General features: G+C 34.6%; 1 protein-coding gene across 9 annotated transcripts in view; it reads right to left on the bottom strand.

Moving 5' to 3' along the window:
• Positions 1–19150, bottom strand: part of LOC150102349 (cyclin-dependent kinase 20-like) — a 162187-nt gene that overhangs the window by 11305 nt on the left and 131732 nt on the right. For 8 of the 9 annotated variants that reach the window (XM_090399289.1, XM_090399288.1, XM_090399290.1 and 5 more), the window contains 2 exons: positions 13170–13241; positions 3985–4140 (listed from right to left, as the gene is read on the bottom strand). In XM_090399289.1, coding sequence (XP_090255415.1) covers positions 3985–4140; positions 13170–13241 — 228 coding nt within the window. The remainder of the gene's footprint in view (positions 1–3984; positions 4141–13169; positions 13242–19150) is intronic. The other variant, XM_090399292.1, reaches the window with a different exon arrangement.

Here is a 19150-nt window from a genome sequence, read left to right as displayed (position 1 = left end):
TTCTCTACAGAAAGATTTGAAGAGTAGATAAATGAGTAGAGTTGAAGTTTTAATATGAATAAATGCAAGGTGTTACACTTTGGGACTTGAATGAGATTCCAAAGGCACATCGCAAGTGTTGCAAAGACTACACATCGTAATGCAGCCAAAAGGCTGCATGTTAAAATCCCACCGTGGGCATGGATGTTTGTGATTATCTATGAAAATACTAGTGGCGGTAGTTGGTAGTACTAGATGGCATTGGGATGATAAAAGTAGTTGCAGTTTGTTGTAGTTGAGTTGTAGAGTTGGTGCCCTCCTTGAAGAGTCTTTGGACTCCCTGGAGGCATCATGTAATAATAATAATAAGAAGAAGAAGGATGTATGCTTTGAATTATGAAATGTTAAGCAATTAATGTGAAGTCAGTCTCCATACAAAAGTAGCCTAGTGACGAAGATACTTCAGGTGCAAACTCTGTTTGCATACAATTGGATAAAGGATTAAGAATATAATTACTTCTCAAGTTGGTGGTGTTAGTTTTGTTTTGTTTTTGTTGATGGTGTTAGTTTTGTTTAGTAGGTTAATTTGACCTTTATTGAGGTACTGTTAAAGTGCAGTACCTCTCCAAAATCTCTGAGTCATGTACAATATCACTCTAAATCTCACAAAGTGACCATAAAGATTCACTACTAAGCTCGTCACTCCTAATTTAACTTATACCCAAGTTAAATTTTCAATAATAGGTAAGAACAATTAGGGTTTTACATTTTTAATAATTTAAAATAACTAATGCCATTTTTTTCTCTGAAAAAAGAATATGAAATGAAATCTTTACATCATCATCATCATTTAATAGTTTCTAAAATAGAAATACTAACAAAATGAAGAAAAGAAAGTAAGAAATAAGATAAAACCAGAAACAGAACAAATAAACAACTATTACAAGAAAGCATTTGAATATTATATCAATTGCAATTAACAGCTTACCTAAAATAAGTTAAAATGAATGAAGATATAGAAGTAAAGTGGAAAAAAATTAATAAAGAAGAACTTAGGAAGCAAAATAAAATATTAAAAATCAAAAACATTAACATTTTGGAACAAAGATAGAGAATATGGAATAAAAATTAGCATATGGAGCCTTCTTTCAAAAATAAACAAAGCAAACAAAAAAATATATAGCTAAACTATAAATATATAGCTAAGCTAAACTTCTTCTTCTTCTTCTGTTGGGTACAGATTTATTAATAAAGAAGAAGAAGATAAACTTGTAAAACAAGAAATATCTTACAAAATATTAAAGAAATAATTAAAAAACAGATACAGCACAAATCAATATAATAGAAGAGATAATATTTATATATATAATATAAATCAATGGGAGGGAAAAATGCAAGAATTTTATGCTATGACCCAAATGTGTTAACAGAAAATAAAATGAAATCGCATAGATTAGATTGGAAGAACTATCTTCCAATAAAAGAAGCAATACAGGTATCAAAAAATATAATATCAACTGGATTATGTTACATACTTTGGAAATATGGTGGAGAATGTTTATTATTATATGGATATTTCCACAGAGTCAGAAGAATCATTGTAGGAAACCCAAACTAACAATTTATATTAAAGATGATATCAGATTTACATGAAATATTAAATCAAATAAAAGCTGATGGATGAAATGTGAATGTATCTTAGATTGGTAAAAGCTAAGATTATATTTAAGAAAGTAGATAGAAATGGCTGTGAAAATCAGAGAAGCTTGCTAAATATAGGTTGCAAAATATATAGTAACATTTTGGATAAAATATTTAGAAATATTGCCAACAATCTACTCTCAGAACAGTATGGTTTTAGGAAAAGAAGATCATGAACAGATAATAAGTAGCACTGCTGATGTTAATTCCCTTCAGGAAGATTTGAATAGACTTGACTTGGACAAAGGAGTGGGGTTGTGGTTTTAATATTAACAAGTCCAAGGTGTTGCATTTTGGAGTGCAGAGATATAAGGCTGTGTACTATATCAATGGTGCCATACTGCAGGAAGTGGATGAGATTATACATTTGGGAGTGATGGTTGACAGTGGACTGAAGTTCAGAGAGCATGTTGTTAGTGTTTGCAAAGGCTGCACATTGTAGTGCTGCTAAGAACTCTAACATGTAGGGATAAGGAAATGGTTGTGCCACTGTATAAAGCACTGGTCAGACACACACTTGGACTACTGTGCTCAAATCTGATAACCTGGTTTTCATTGTGATGTGGAGACATTGGAGAGGATCCAGAGATGAGTGACTAAGACAATATCAGGACTTTGGACTGCTGGCTATGGAAAGGGGTTGAAAAAATGTGGATTGCAGAGTTTAGTGGATAGGAGAAAAAGAGGAGATGATATGATAGAGATATTTAAGTTAGTGAGAGGATTTTATTGGATTAATCCAGATGAGATTATATAAAGAGTAGAAGGTGAGAGGAGAAAAACCAGAGGTCATCCCTAGAAGTTATGTAAAAGTGTGGTGAAGAGGGAGGGGGGGGATGAGGAGTAGATTTTTTACATGGAGAATTGTCAGTGAATGGAATGCATTACCAAAATTTGTTGTTGATGCAATTAGTGTTAAGGATTTTAAGACTCGGTATGATAAATATGTTGTCAGTTGAATGAACCTCCCATGATGAGTCTGCCGATTCCATGGAGGGTGCAATAATAATAATAATAATAAAACAAATTATTGGGAAAAAATGAGAATTTAATTTGGAGAAACCATTATAAATTATGAGAAAGATTTTGATAACATGCAGAGAGAAAATTTATGGAGTATAATGAAAAAAATATATATATCCATTTAATTTAGTACAAACTAAACAAAGTTTATATGGAGATATAAAAATAAAGTTGCAGTTTGGTAATAAATTAACAGAAATGATGTAGTTTATCTCCAGCTAAGTTCTATACATACATATATATATATAATCAATGTATATATATATATACATTCCTTGAGGTGAGGATACATATCAGGAATTTGTTGGTGGGTTTGGATAATCAGATAGTGGAATGGTATTGAGGAGGTCAGTATCAAAGCAGTGGAGTATGAATAAGTTACATGCTGTCAACCTTCCCTCAATTCAACAGCCCTGATATCACTTTTGTTACACATCTCTGATTTCCTTTCCTTGCAGGTTTTTTTTTTTTATCACTTTTATTCATAATGTTGAGTGGTGGAGACAGAGAGATGTAGAGTAGGTGTCCTCCCTCGATGAGTCTTAGGACTCCCTGGAGGTGTCAAATAATAATAATAATAATAATAATAATATTAGCAACAGCTTTTTTTTTTTCTTTTTTCTGGGGAGTTAAGGTGGGGAGTAATATTCAGTTGTCAGTTGTACAATTACTAGTGGCAAGTTTGGTGTACATGTCCTTTCAGGTCTTGCTGGCTTGGCTGACTAAGTAGATAATTTTTTGCAATTTTAATACTGTATCCCTGGTAATGCCTCTGTGACAAAGATGAAATATATTGTGTTTAATTATTTATCTGTGTTATATTCATTCCACTGAACATAATTATGAAACAAGAATTTAATTACAGAGCTTAATGAATAGAAGTAAAAAAAAAAAGTGAGATGACCGTAATATGACACCTCCAGGGAGTCCAAATACTCATCAAGGGAGGGCACCTACTCTATAGCTCTCTATCTCCACCTACCTCCATCTAATTTAAATTTGATTCTAAATTTTAAAAATTTTTAAATTTAAATTTGAATTTAAAGTGATGACTCTTTTAACTCCATGACGATCAGTTGAAATCAAAATAACTTCGAACTCCTCATAAGCCACTGTTGTATATACCTCACATTTATATAATTCCACAATACAAAAATATATTTATCAAATGAACAGGTAGTTAAAGAGAAGAGATGGAAGTCAGAATTGAAAAACAGACAATGTATGAATCACTGTCAAGTCTTTAGAAATTATGAATATTTTAATGCTTCTAATACTTACTTCACTAGCACGGATTCGTTTACCTGATGAATACTTCAAAAAACTACTCAATAAATCAAGAGCTTTTGCAGATGCATCAGGCACAAGTAGGTTAAATGGTGTTGGCTCATAATATGGAAATGAAATTTTTTTATAGTCTGGTAGCTTGGTCATTCCCTGTACAACAAAACAAGATCTTTTAAATATACTATATCATGGACACAGGGTCAATACTAATATAGTCTCATCTTCTTCTATTTAATGTTTAATTTTAGAAGCATAAGCAAACTGTAAGTAGCATATTGACCTACTTATCATATAAGGCAGTCCTATGTCTTAACTAAATAATTTGTTTTCATATTTTAATTGAAGTGATACAACACATCAAAATCTTGCAATATATGGTGATAATAAGAAGTATCTATTTCATTCACACATGAAAATATTCACACATGAAAATAAAATACAATACCAGTACTTATGAAATATACTAATAACAGAATAGACCCACATACCATTATTATTATTCTTCCTTTCATGCTTACACAATGGTCAGCATTCACTATGTAGAAATTATGGAGACAAATCCCTGCACTAGAGCCCTTACTTTACTTTAAATAAGATAAAATACACTTGATACTTTGATCCGAGAAGCAGCCAAGCACCAATGAGAAACATAGATAAATTCATTCAAAGATAGCTTTATTTTGAAAATCAATCATGCTCCTCCACTTCTATTCCTTTTAAAATATCATTCTCATCAAACCACACTGCACTTATTCCAACAATTTTTTGGATTGATTCAATCAATGCAGTAATTTCATTCCCTTCATTTCTGATACTCCTGGCATTTATAAACAAACAGTAATTCACTCCTATATCTAGTTTTACCCATGCAATAGGTAAAATATAATTCCATTCTATCCTTTAAACTCATCCCATACCTTCAGAAACTACTTCTTTCTCCTCTCACAGCCTGTGTAGGTGTGGAATGAGAGCATACCATTCATTATCATTACTTGCCATCTCAACTTATTACTCTCATACCAGGGCATCACACATTGACAACCTTTCCTATTACACTTAAATTAAAGATACCAAAAAATCATATGCTTGGTTTAATCCTCTATCCAAGTGTAAGCAAACAAAGTTTGCGCCTGAAGTATTTTCAGGACTGGTGAAACTCGTATATAGAAGTTGATGACTTCACATAACTTGCTTTGGTATCCCATAATGCAAAGCACATATCCTTATGGGTATGTATAATGCTATGCATTATATTGCATTATGGGATACTTTATTTTTAAAGCACTTTAAAAAATGATTCTATTCTTACTGCTCTTGTTTTTACAAAATCATGCAGATCACTGCTGTTCCTCTGAATTAGTTAACTGATTCCCCCCCCCCACACACACACACACTACTTATCTCTAAAACATGGTTCATTTTGAGTATGAATTTATTTCTTATTTCTTATTTGTTTATTTCTGTTTTAACATGTGCTTTGCAAACTAGCAGTGGTTTGCAAAGGACATGTTAGAATGTAAATGTGTTATAACTGTAATAGATGGGATACAACGACAGATGTCAATCTTAAACAGTAAGCTTCTGTGACTGACAGTAGCAGTCACAGAACACCAAGAGAGGGAGTGTAAAAAGCCACCTGGTCCAACAAATCCTAATTCCAGTAACCTAATGCACTGCAGAATCAAGTTATAGTGACAGCAGCATGATCAATGGACCAATCATACCTGGTGGTAGTAATATGGGAAGTATTTTGGTGGCAAATATCAGACTCCCCCTCTCTCCCCCAAATACTGGTGAAGCAATGTTTACTTTGTGTGCTTACAGTTTAACTGCTAAGTTAAATCTGACAAAATAATGTGCAACATCTATTTATCTATCTGGTAATGATTACCTCCAGTAGAAAGTAACCATTATCTCAATTCAATTCAGAATCTATAGAAGTGAAATGCATCATTCATGAATGAGGTCCATTGTAGCTCAACATGAGGCGACAAGATGTAACTGATTTTGCATAAGTCAGTGTTTCTGTGGGATTCTTTTAGACTTCACGAAGATTATGTCCTAATGAATTGTTCTGAGATTTAAAAGAATTATACTTGATATTGTTAGGTGTACTTAAGAAACTAGTTGTTCAGTATATTATATTAAAAACAATGAATTCCTTTCCTAAATCATCTTAGTCATATGTCTCTTCACACATACGATATGGGTGCCACCCTTTATGTCAAAGGTCATCAGACCTGGAATTCCCTTTACATGATCTACTTTGGCTGAAGGTTTCCTTGCCTCATTTTGTTGCTTTTCTTTGCTGCCTTTAATGTTCTTTTGATTATTTATCTCTGAAACTTGATTATTTATCTCTGAAACTTGATCACATATAGTCTAATTACTAAATGGTGAAATAATCTTCCTTGGAGGTTTCAATGTCCACAATTCACACTGGCTCCCTTTCTCTAACCTAACCTAAAAGATCAAGCTAGAAGACAAGTGAAACTGTTTATCAGCAGTGATCTAACACAAATTTTTCAAAACCTACCAGATAACCACATAATCCTCATCATTTTCTCAACACCTAGAGATTTTTTCTTAACCCACTCCCTCCAAATACATCCCTAATGTTAGTTCACATCATCCCTCTTCCAGCCAATCTCAGTCTTGTATTCTATGTCCTATGGCACTACAACAGTGCCAACCAGGATGACCTTCAGGATTACTATCCTCTTTTCCAAGGTCTGATCATTGTTTCCAATCTCCTGATCCAATAACTGAACTTGTTCTGATCAAATAACTAAAATTATTCTTGCTGGAATGAGTGCCTTTATTCCCAACTCCACTCAAAACCACTGGTACCCTATCCAAGTTCTGGTTCTCCAACAAACGTGCCAAAGTAATCTAAGACAGCATATATTCAACAGCTTTATAAACTCCAGCATCTCACTCAGCTTACATTACAGCCTGTAACAAATTTAAAAATGTAAAAGAATCATTAATAAATCCCAAACTGACTTTGTAAGGGACTCCTACTCAAATGGCAGTCAAGCCTCCTGATTCCTTGCCATGGTTGTGAGGGCAAAACGTCTACTCTTTCATATTTCCACTTCTCTCTTTCTCTCTCTCATCCTGATGGTACAATGGTAACATCTCATAACAATAAGAAGACTTCTTGGTAGCAGTCTTTTCCTTTGACACTTGTTTAGAGGACCAAAGCAAATCTCCTTTCACTATTCCATGATCTACCCACAGCATACCTCTTCTGATCTTTCATCAGAAGGACATCAGAAAAACAGTCAATAGCCCTGATACATTCTTCCAGTTGTGGTTAAAAACTTGTTCTAGAATTAACATGCATTCTATATACTCCATGTATTAAGGCTTAAGTGCTTGGAGATTTAATGGAATATTTACAGCACTAGGAAAGAATTAAAAACTAATTTTAATGCTTCAAATATTTTGTCTCAGTCACTAAGACATCTTCAGGGATTACAAATAACTCTTGTGTTGTCTTTGTAATACACAAAGACAACACAATACTAAATAAAACACGTGGGTAACTCTAAAGTCCTATCTAGGTAGTGTGCCTTCTACAACCATTTGTAGGTGCCTAGGATGTAAAGTGGGACCTCTGACAATTGTTGTTTCCCAAATTTTGGGAAGTTTTAAGCATCTGAATTCATTTAAATTCGGTTGACTTCTGAGTGCCCCTGCAGATTCTGAAAACAGAACCTGTAGAACCCCCCCCCCCTCACTGAACTTACCACATCCTATATAAAAAAACTCTGCCCATTTTAAAATCTTGATTAAAAATCTAACTTTAACACATTCAGGTCAGGGTGGTAGTGGCTCGCTCGCCGCAAACCTATCTATCTGGCGAAGCGAGCAAAATTTACCAGCAATTTCATTCCTGTGTGTTGTCGAATGCACTGCTTTTTGTAACAGCTTCTTTAGTTGTAACTAATCCCACATTGAGGAGAGAAGGATAGGTGAAAAGGAATATTTTTTTCAGAATATATTAAAAAACAATAATTAAAGAGAATGATATATTTGATTATTAGTTACTATACTTGATTTACTAAAAGATGTAAAGAATAGGAAATATAAGGAAGAGAAAGAATAGGCATGAATAAAAATACTTTCAGTACTGTAAAATGGATTATGAATAATTTACATCTGTGATATTATATGTGCACTTGTTATAAGTATATGGGAGTGGAGTGAAGAATACGTGATCCTATAAACTCTAGACTTTCATATTTGCATTTATGATGAACATAATTCAAAAAAGAAACTTATGAATAGATGGAAAGAAATTTGTCTATTATTATTATTATTATCATCTGACCTCCACAGAGTCAGAGACTCATCGTGGAAGGTACACACTATTGCACACAATGCTCATCCAACCATGCCTTAAACTGATTCAATGTGTCTACATTCACAACACACTAAGGCAATGCATTCTGCTCATCAACCACTCTCCATGCAAAGAATGTTTGTGAAATATAGATCACTAACAGACACTATACTGCAGAAGCAAGAAAAACAAGTAGTTTTATAGTATCACTGAATAAGGTACAGAGAAATTTGCAATCTGTGTAATATATTTGTTAACAAATAGTGCAATTAGAGACAACTGGGATAAAAATGGTACCCTAATGAAACATGTTCCCTCCCACATAAACTATGCTGCATAGATTCAAGCAAAACCATCTGTTGTACCACCAAACACAGTATCTAACTAAAAACAATTGTCCTAACATTTTTCCAAATGTTCAATTACATGAAATAACTGTTTGTTCAATTATTATTATTATTATTATTATTCAGGCCTACATGAAGTCAAAAGACTCACCGTCGGAGGTCCTTCCTAAGAAACACAGTCTATCAAGACTCATCAAGGGGAGATCCCACCTAAGAAACACAGTCTATCATACCACACCTTAAACTCATTGACCGTTATCGCTCTCACCACTCCATCAGGCAATGCATTCCATGGTTCAACCACCCTCCATGCAAAGAAACCACTCCTCCTCACCCTCTTGCTCACAGTTTCCTTTCGTAACTTCCAGGGATGGCCTCTTGTCATCACCCCTTCCTGCTATTCAATCAAGCGAAAGAACTCCCCAGTGTCAACCCTGTAACCACCTCTCAACAGTTTAAAAGTCTCAATCATATCACCTCTCCTTATTTTTCTATCAATAGCATCTGAAATTTTTCATGTCATTAAGACAGACAGGGTGGCTCGTGCATAGGCACTAAAGAACTGCAGCACCCTCAATTTTTCTCGATATATAAATATATTTACTAATTTATTTATATTTGCTTGTAATATTTAATTTTATCATCAACAATCCTATACAATTCTTTTATTTTGTATAAAAAATAATAAAAATCCATCTTGTAGCACTTAGGAGGACGCTAGCACACTGTGTCTATCACTGTGTCATATTGCTATGCATGCAAGCATATACACGTCATAGTGAGATACAAGCTATTAGCGTAATGCGGCACTGTCTGCTGCGCAGTTCCACTGTTGTTTATATGCAGTTTGCGCCAGTAGTAGAGTGTTCGTAGTGCTTATCGTGTTTACTCCATCTCTTTAAATATTTGGACATAACAATTAAAGGATTTAATTGTAATGTCCAAAAATTGTAAATCCATTCTTTTAATTACAATGAAAGTAATGGATTTTATTTTTAAGTAATTTTGAATTATACCAAACTGTATAATTTTATCAATAATAAACAATATTTTTTCATGTTTAATTTTTTTAAAAATTTTTACCATAATTTTGATATTTTATCCAAACACGTATACACTGTACTTACAGTGTGTATATATATTTCGAAAGTTGTAGCACCCCCACAATTTCAAGCCACAAGCCACCACTGAAGACAGATCACAAATGCTAACTTCAAATAAAATTCTACCAAAAGAGTTGCAACTAACAGGCTGCATAAACTTTGTGTCAGTGAGGCTGCCTGCAAGGCTGACACACAAACAAGTGGCAATAAAATTCTACCGAAAGGATTGCAACTAAAATGCTGTATAAACTTTGCGTCAGTTCAGTCCACCCACATGATGTGGAAGTGGCACACAAACAGAAATGAGAAGTCATGTCGGTATGATAAACATGTGAAACACTTCCTGAAGTAAATGTGTTAAATAATACAGATATAGTGGTAAGCTTTGTCATCAGCTCACTCTTTACCAATATTCCCTTAAATGACACCTTAACACTCTTAAAAAACGTTTTTCCTTCTGATATTTTAGATCTCTTTGCCTTTGATATCAATTCTGGTTATTTTTCTTGGAAGAACAAAATTTACAAATAGCCAGAGAGAACCACTATGGGTTACCCCCCCCCACCCCCCATTGCCAATTTTTACATGGAAAATTTTGAAAAACAAGCCATAGACTCAGCCCCTCTGAAACCTATGTAGGTGACGTGTTCTCTATTTGGCCTCATGGCTTAAACTAACGTGTTTAAACCATGAGGTGACTGAGGAAGACTTCTTCCTCAGTCACTTCAATAATCTATATCCAAGAATCCAGTTTACAATGGAAAAGGAAAATGACAACAATTTACCCTTCCTAGATACCTTAGTAACATGCCCTCCTAATGGTAGCCTTTCCTTCACTGTACATAGAAAATCTAATCATGCAGGCAGATACATTCACAAACTTTCCCACCACCACCATCCCTCTTAACAATATGATATTATTAAAACTCTAACCAACAGAGTCTATATTCTTTGTTCTTCCAGTGGAAGAACAAAGATTATCCTCTCTTTCAACCAAACTCAACCACATACACTTTCTTTCTGATGGCTATAGTGATTACAGAATTTTAAAAAATAATCAATTCCTCCCTCATTCCTCAACCATCGCTTCAGAAGGATTTCAGAAATGCCATCACCATCCCCTACATCAGTGGGATAACAGAAAAAATAGCCAGGCCTTTAAAAAAGTACAACCTATATACATCTTTTAAGCTCCACCGAAAACTAGCTACCTTATCCATTCTACTAAAGATCAGTTCCCTCTTCTCTCAGCACCTGGAGTATATGAAGTACCCTGTTCCTGAAAGTTGGCTTACTTTGGACAGACAGGTAGATCAGCAACCATCTGTTTAGAAGAACACAAACTGTACATCTGCAATCATGACTATGGTCAATCTGGCCTGGGAGACCATTTATTGGATACAATCCACAGGATCCTGAAAGAAAATCACCTTGCTCCACCATAGTAAATTTAAAAAGAAAGACTGTTTTGAGAATAAATATAGATGCATAAAACTTCTCACAATTTGGGAAACAATAATTGTCAGAGGTCCCATTTTACATTCTTGGCCATCTACAAATACCCATAGAGAACACACCACCTAGATAGGACTTTAGAGTCACCCATGTGTTTCATTTAGTTATTGTATTGTCTTTGTGTATGTGTGTGTGTGTGTTACAAGAGTTATTTGTAATTCCTGAAGATATGTCAGTGACTGAGACGAAATATTGAAAGCATTAAAACTAGTTTTTAATCCTTTCCTAGTGCTGTAAATATTCCATTAAACCTCCAACATGGCATCCTGTATAAGCTGTCATACTCATCTATCATCTACACAATAGCATAGAAGCAAGTCTTTATCCAGCTGATACCAAACAGGAAGAAGGTTGGTCGATTGGTAGAGCCTCTGCTACTAATGGCTCAGTTAGTAAGTTTGAGTAAGTTTGAGCGCGGTTAGTAGTTGGAAGGAGACCAACTGTTCGATGCTGTTGGCACACTCTCCCTTGATGAGTCTTTGGACTCCCTGGAGGTGTCAAATAATAATAATAATAAAAATTAGCCATAATTTTCCTTACCTGGAAAATTCATCAATTAATTAGTGATCTCCAACATGAATCTGGAGATACTCATGTGGTTGATTTTGATATTTCCTAGGAAAATCTGATCATGTCTAGCATCCAGCTGCCATCTTATGGTCTCCTTCAAGCCCTCTGGCTCCAAAATTTCCATGCCACACTGTCTTAACTTCTCCTAACTCCAATAAACATTCTGACCTCTTTGATTATTTATCTCTTAAGGTTAATTTTCTACATGCTAATCAGCTAAACAAGAGATCATTTTCCTTGGAGATTGCAGTGCTGATAATTCAAACAGGTATCCCCTCTCTAACTCACAGTTCAAGCTAGAAAAATGGTAAACTAATTTGCTGCCAGTAACAATCTAAAAGAAATTTGCAATCTACTAACCAGATAATCTGCACCATTCTCCCAGTGCCCTGGACAAATCACTTAACCATCTCTTTCTCCAAATATACTGCAGATATAAGCTGTCCTCTTGGTAATTCTGTTCATGAACCTCAGTTGAGGTTCCCATAATTACAGGAACTGGCTGCATTTTGGTGAAGGAATAGATCAATAGTTGTGGCCCATTTATCAATAATATCAGTAGAAAATCTTTCACCAAAGTGGCATTTCCAATAACTGCCATCCATGTAGTGAGTATTGATAAAATAAAGAATTCATTAATGAAATAAAGAGCCAAAAGGCTTTACTTCGGCGATGTTAAAATTATTTAAATTAAATTAAATTAAATTAAATATTTAATCCCACATTATTTCATAACATTATTTTTGACAACTCATACTGTAAAGTATTAAAGCTATTATCACTATAATCTTGGTATTATTTGGTCTGTCTACTCACTGATGAGACCTTGATAAAGGTTGAAACCGGTCTGGGTAGTGACCTATCTCCCTTCATGTAAAACAACATATATCTCCTAGGGGATGAGTTTTACATTAGGACAAATACTAAGAATAGCGATCGTAGCTTTATCTACCTTTACAACAAGCTGCCTGGTATTGTACTACCCAGGTGTTTGCTCACGCTTAGAATCACCAAACTTTTATAGTTTGATATATTCGGCACGAAACTCTTTGATTTCTATCTTAGAGTTTTCTTATTCAGCTTTGAAATAATGTGGGATTAAATATCCCCTTAATTTAAATAAAGAATTCATGAAATGTTTAATTTTCTGTAAAATTTTTAAAACATGATGTGGGATTCAGTTTGAAGGAGAAAAGTAATATATGGAAGTTAGTATTACTAATGAATAAAAATAATTTTTAATTTTCATATATAAAAATCAAATTAATTAAATGAATTTTAATCCATACACACTGGCCATGTTTGTTCTGTGGGTGTTCCTAAAGCTCGAAGTACAAGACAGAGTTGCTCTATGTCATTTTCACCCTAAATTATCAGATACATGCAAATTTATTTTAAATGATACATAACTATTTATGTTAAATAGATAAGCAATTATTTTACACAAATGATGGCTTAAATGTTCTCTTTAAAATACAAGGTGGCCATAAAATAACTTTCCCTCTTTGGAGGCGTCTGTAGCTAAAACCAATAAACGGAATGAGACCAAATTTTATATTGAGACTTTTGAAGGCATAGGGAGATGATTTCCACGAAAAAAAGATTTAGTACCAAAAGTAGCCGATAGGGGAAATTTTGGCGCTGGCAGATAAAATGGAATAATAACATTCCGACGGTGTAAGCGACAACTGTGTCACTCATTCTAGCTGAATATGTGGGGCGTTACAATGATAATAAGAATAATACCAACAGCATATAACAGCAACATCTGTTACTGTCTCTTCTTGCACTGCCAGGTCTAACTCCTAGTGATCCAGTTTCTTCAAACTTCTTAATCATAGCTCTCAGTGCTACAGCTGATAAAGGACCTGTAAAGGGGATACTTTACAGGTGAGAGCCTTCTAAATTCCCGAAGGGCAGCTACGGCATTGCACTGTTTAAGGTAAAACAACTTAACAAGTAAAGCACGCTGATGCAAGGTAGGATGAATATTGAGTACAATTAGTCAATCATTCGAATAACTGCCTGAACGTTCCCAATCCCTTTTTAAGTGGAACTGGTGGCGCTGCTGTCACGTACGCACAGTAAAATTTGCATAATCCTTTTTATCTGCATTTACTGCAAATATGACTGCTTTCAGCTCCGCCAGTGCCAAAATTTCCCCTATCGGCGACTTTTGATACTAAGTCTTTTTTCCGCGGAATTCATCTCCCCATGCCTTCGACTTCGAAAGTATCAATATAAAATGTGGTCTCATTCCGTGTATTAGTTTTAGCTACAGATACCTCCAAAGAGGGAAAGTTAATTTATGGCCACTCTGTATATTTCAAATCAATACAGCATAACTCATTAAAACTTATTAAAGTAAGATACTCTGACAGTATTGTTTTATTTAAATTAGAAATATAAGTCATATAAATGTGAAACTAATTATTATTATTATTATTATTGTCATCATCATCTTTAGATAAAAATGGGGTCACAAACTCATCAAGGGAGGTCCCTCTGTCACACATACAGCTCATCATACTGTATCTTAAATACATTCATATTCTCTGTGCTCACTGCACTCTCAGACAATACATTCCAATCATTCACTACTCTCCATACAAAAAACCTGCTTTTCACTCCCTTGCTCACATCCTCCTTATACAGCTTCCATGGATGACCCCCCCCCCAATTTCCCAACATTCTATGAAAAAAAAAAAAAACTCTTCAACATTTAATCAGATAATCAGATAACCAATCTGATAAAAACCTTTATCAACTTATAGGTCTCTACCATATCTTCTCACATTTCTTCCTATCTACAAGACTCTGCAAATTGCATTTTCTCAACCTTTCTTCATGCTCAATATTCCAGAGACCAGACATCACCTTAGTCAATCATGTCTGGACCCTTTCCAATATCGCTTCACTCTTTTGAAAACCAAATGACCAGATCTGTGCACAGTGGTCCATATGTGGTTTAATAAAGACCTTATACAATGGAACCATAATCTCCTTACTTCTACAAATCAGCATCATTGACAGAATTTAATGTGCTGTTCTCACAATTTCAGTAATGTGTAAATTTTAGGTTCCTATCCACTATTATCCTAAGATTTATTATTTCCTCCACCTCCTCCCAATTATTCCCACCAACTATGTACTCTGCATCCCATCTTTGTTTTCCAAATTTTAAAATCTTACACTATGCAATACTGAACTGGTAACCCCACTGTCATGCCTATTCACTCAGTCTATTCATGCCCTCTTGTAAAGTTACAATATCTACTCTACTCCTCATAGCTTTTCCCAACTTTACATCATCTACAAACAACTAAATATCCTCATTCAAACTTTTAACAATATTATTAACATAATAATATTGTTGAAACAGCAATGGCCCTAAAAACAGTTCCCCCACCCAAAAAAAGGTATATCACTAGTGATTTTCCTCTCCACACAACCTGCTGATACTTATCCGGTAACTAATCCAATGTAATACTATTAACCAACCCTATCTGTTTCAATTTAACTTCAAAACTTTTGCAAAATCTAATTATACCACTATGCATGCATCTCCCTTGTCCAATGAATCTGTCGCCTTATTGTAATAAATAAGACGATTACTAACTGCCTGAACGTTCTTCAGGCAGTTAGAACTTCCTGATCTTCCTTTAACAAACCCAAGCTGTCCAACAAATAAAATGTGACTATTGTCAACCCAGTTCTGGATCTTGGCCATCACTAACCCCTCCAACACTTTAACCACAACACATGACACACAGATTGGCCTACAATTTGAAACTCAAGTCTTATCACATTCCTTGTGAAGCAGTACAATTTTCCCTTTCTTCCACTCCTTTGGAACTTGGCCAAATATATAAATTATTGATGTCAAGAAATTCTATTCTTGTTTCATACTTGATCAAGTGTAAGCAAACAAAGTTTGTACACGAAAGTTTGTGCTTTGTTTGCTTACACTTAATAAAGGATGAAACCAAGAATATAATTTCTTGGCATCTTTAATTTATAGTATAACCAAGTGAAAATACTTGGCCCAATATAAGACTCACATTAAACAAGTATGTCAAGGCAGATGTCAACTCCCTGGCACATTCCCTCAGGACTTCTAATGATGACACATCAATTCCCACAGCAATATTAACATCAAGATTTACTCAATTCCCCATATAGATCCTTACTGAGAGTCAGTTCCTTCTTGCTTTCCACTAATGGTTGGCCTTATTGCACATTAGCTTATTACACTGCAATTTCATTTCATGTTACTTCAAAAGCAATGCAGAGGTGGTGCTTGTAATGATGGTCTCATAGATGATAAAACCACCTACAGCAAAGTAAATCTGTGTTAACATTTTTATGACAATAATGTACAAATTAATTAGTTTGTTATACTCAATCAATATTAATTGATGCTAATATTAAGAGATGATTTTCAGCCTGGTATGAGACCACCATCCTACTTATTGGTAACTGAAGTGACTTGAAGAAGTTCCATATTTGGCTCTAGAATTTAGGTTTTCAGATCATCTAAATCTCAGACTGCTCACACCAATCCCAAAATTTAAAGTTTACATGCTTTTGTGGGTGAAGAGACATAAAAAAAAATTAAATATTCAGAACACTGTTGACTTAATTTTGAGATATATATATTCAGTAATATATATAGTAAGGAAATAAAAGTATTAATAAAAGATTAATAAACCATAAAAGATTATGGTCTACATATTAACATGACTCATCATAACACATAAATGTTACTGTGAACTATGTTAAAAACAAAATACTTGCAGACAGCCCCTTTGCATTTTGCAAAGTTAAGACATGGTTAAGACAGTATTCATATTCAGCACCATCTATTCAAGAGCATTTCTTACCATAAATACTTTATTATTATTATTCAGGCCTCCATTGAGTCAAAAGACTCATCATGGGAGTTCCTTCCTAGGAAACACAAAATCTATCATACCACGCCTTGAACCCACTGACCATTCTTACTCTCACCCCTCTATCAGGCAATGCATTCCACTATTCAACCACCCTCCATGCAAAGAAACCACTCCTCACCAGGGATGGCACCTTGTCATCGCTTCTTCCCCCTGTTCCACCAAGTGAAGGAATTCCCCAGTGTCAACCCTGTAACTACCTCTTAACAGTTTAAAAGTCTCAATCATATCACCTCTCCTTCTTCTATCAACCAAACTCTGCAGTCCACATTCCCTGGTCAATCATCATAACTAACATTGTACAGTCCTGAAACCATCTTTGTTATTTGCCTCCGTATCCTTTCCACAGTTAAAGTCAAATCCTAGGGACCAAATTTGAGAACAATAGTCTAAGTGCAGTCTAGTCAGGGTCTTATACAACGGAACAACAACTCTTATCTCTGCAGGTCAGTGTCCTTCTTGGTATTGCAGCAATCCTCTGAGTTACCTTCACCAGTTCTAGGAAAATTCGGTGTAAACATTTTGGCATAGGAAAATTCGGCGCAAACATGTTCGCTGTAAACATTTATACCGTAAGACATTTTGCATCAATTTTTGTAAATAATCAATGGATTATACAGGATATTATAAAATCATTAAAAAGGCAATCTTTATTACATAACACAATAAAATCATTTAAATATTGTGCAAATTGAAAGAGATGCTGCGTAAATAATTAACTTTTTGCTGCGGATTCAATTCAACAAATCCATCAGTAATATCGCTCATTGGAAGAAATGCTAATGCTGTGAAGCATTTAATATTCGTGTTGAATTCAGCATCTGTTTGATAGCATAACTTCACACCAATGGCAACAATTCTGCAATAAAGATTTTGTGCCATATGAAATAAACAACCTGTTATAGTAGTTGATGTAAATATGTTAGAAAAAGCATTGCTAGTTGCTTTCTCAAAGTCAACCATTAATGTTTTGGGATCTAATGATGAACTTAAGTCCTTTAAGGCACTGAATAATCTGCTGTATGTTAATTCTGATTTGCCAGGAAGCAAACCAAAAAACTGCCATAGAATCCTTAGGGGTATCTCATGCCAGTCCCAAGCCTGGTTAAAGGAGGAGGGTCGGTCAGATGAGTGTCGATGCTCTGACCGTAAAGAAAAAACACGATTGTTATCTAATGCCTGTACAATCTATGACATGCTGGTTCGAACATTGCCCAGATTAACGAGGTCTGCAATACCATATCATACTCATTACTTGGTGGTGATATCTGCTGCAATTCTTCAGTCAGTTTCCCAACGCTATCTAAATCTAGTTTTTTTTTTTTTTTTTTTATATAACTCACTACAGTATCTTGTCCATTCCTGTACAATTTTATCTTTATTCATCAATACTTTGCCTTTTTCATCTTTAACTGTGGTCTGTTTTGGTTGCCACCTTCTATTAATGGTTCTAATCATTTTGTACACCTTCCTAGTTTTATACTCTCCATAGTACTGTTCTATATTATTGCATTGGACTTCTAACCATTTCATCTTATCTGGATGACTGCTTTTTTTTTCCACCTCATTACACTTTCTTCTATATTGCTCTTCTATTTGTTCTGATGTATCCCTTCTTATCTTCAACATTCTTTTCTCCTGTACTAACTTCAGTGTTTCTTGATCTTCTCTTCTTCTGGTACTGCTTCTTCAACTGCATCTTCTATCGCCTTCATTACTCCTTTCACTCTTAGATTCGAATTTTTTTCTTTGTCAACACTTTGAAGTTTCTCCTCTAATCATATCAATCAAGTTATTGGTTTTTCCATCATTTGATCGCCACATCCATTTTCTACACTCTTTTTGCTGGAATCTTGTGTTACAGATCATCATCTCATGGTCCACAGCAAATTATAACATTTTTTCACCTAGTTCATTTCTTTCTCTGAAACCATATTTTCCTATGACTCTTTCCCAACCATCATTATATATTCCGACTTTGGCATTCTAATCTCCTTCAATAATTAGTACATCTTGCTTTGGTATTGTTTCTATTGTCTCTGTCAGATCTTTGTAAAATAAGTCAATATCCTCATCTGTGCTGTCATGTGGGTGCATATATCTGGACTATTGATATATTAAATGGTTTTGCTTGAAATCTTGCTGCTATGATTCATTCATTGACTGGTTTGTAGCCTAACAGTACCTTTCTAGCTTTTTTGTTAAGAAGGAAACCAACTCCTGCTTCATGCTTGGCATCATGCTATGACCATATGACTTTGCATCTATTTATCTTTCCTGCTGATGTCCATTGCAACTCTGCCAGTCCTAGTATATTACACC

This window comes from Typopeltis vanoorti, chromosome 10, assembly GCF_054136105.1.
Source record: "Typopeltis vanoorti isolate ZY-2024b chromosome 10, IOZ_Tvanoo_1.0, whole genome shotgun sequence".
Classification (NCBI taxonomy): domain Eukaryota; kingdom Metazoa; phylum Arthropoda; class Arachnida; order Uropygi; family Thelyphonidae; genus Typopeltis; species Typopeltis vanoorti.
This window is presented reverse-complemented; position numbering and strand designations above follow the sequence as displayed.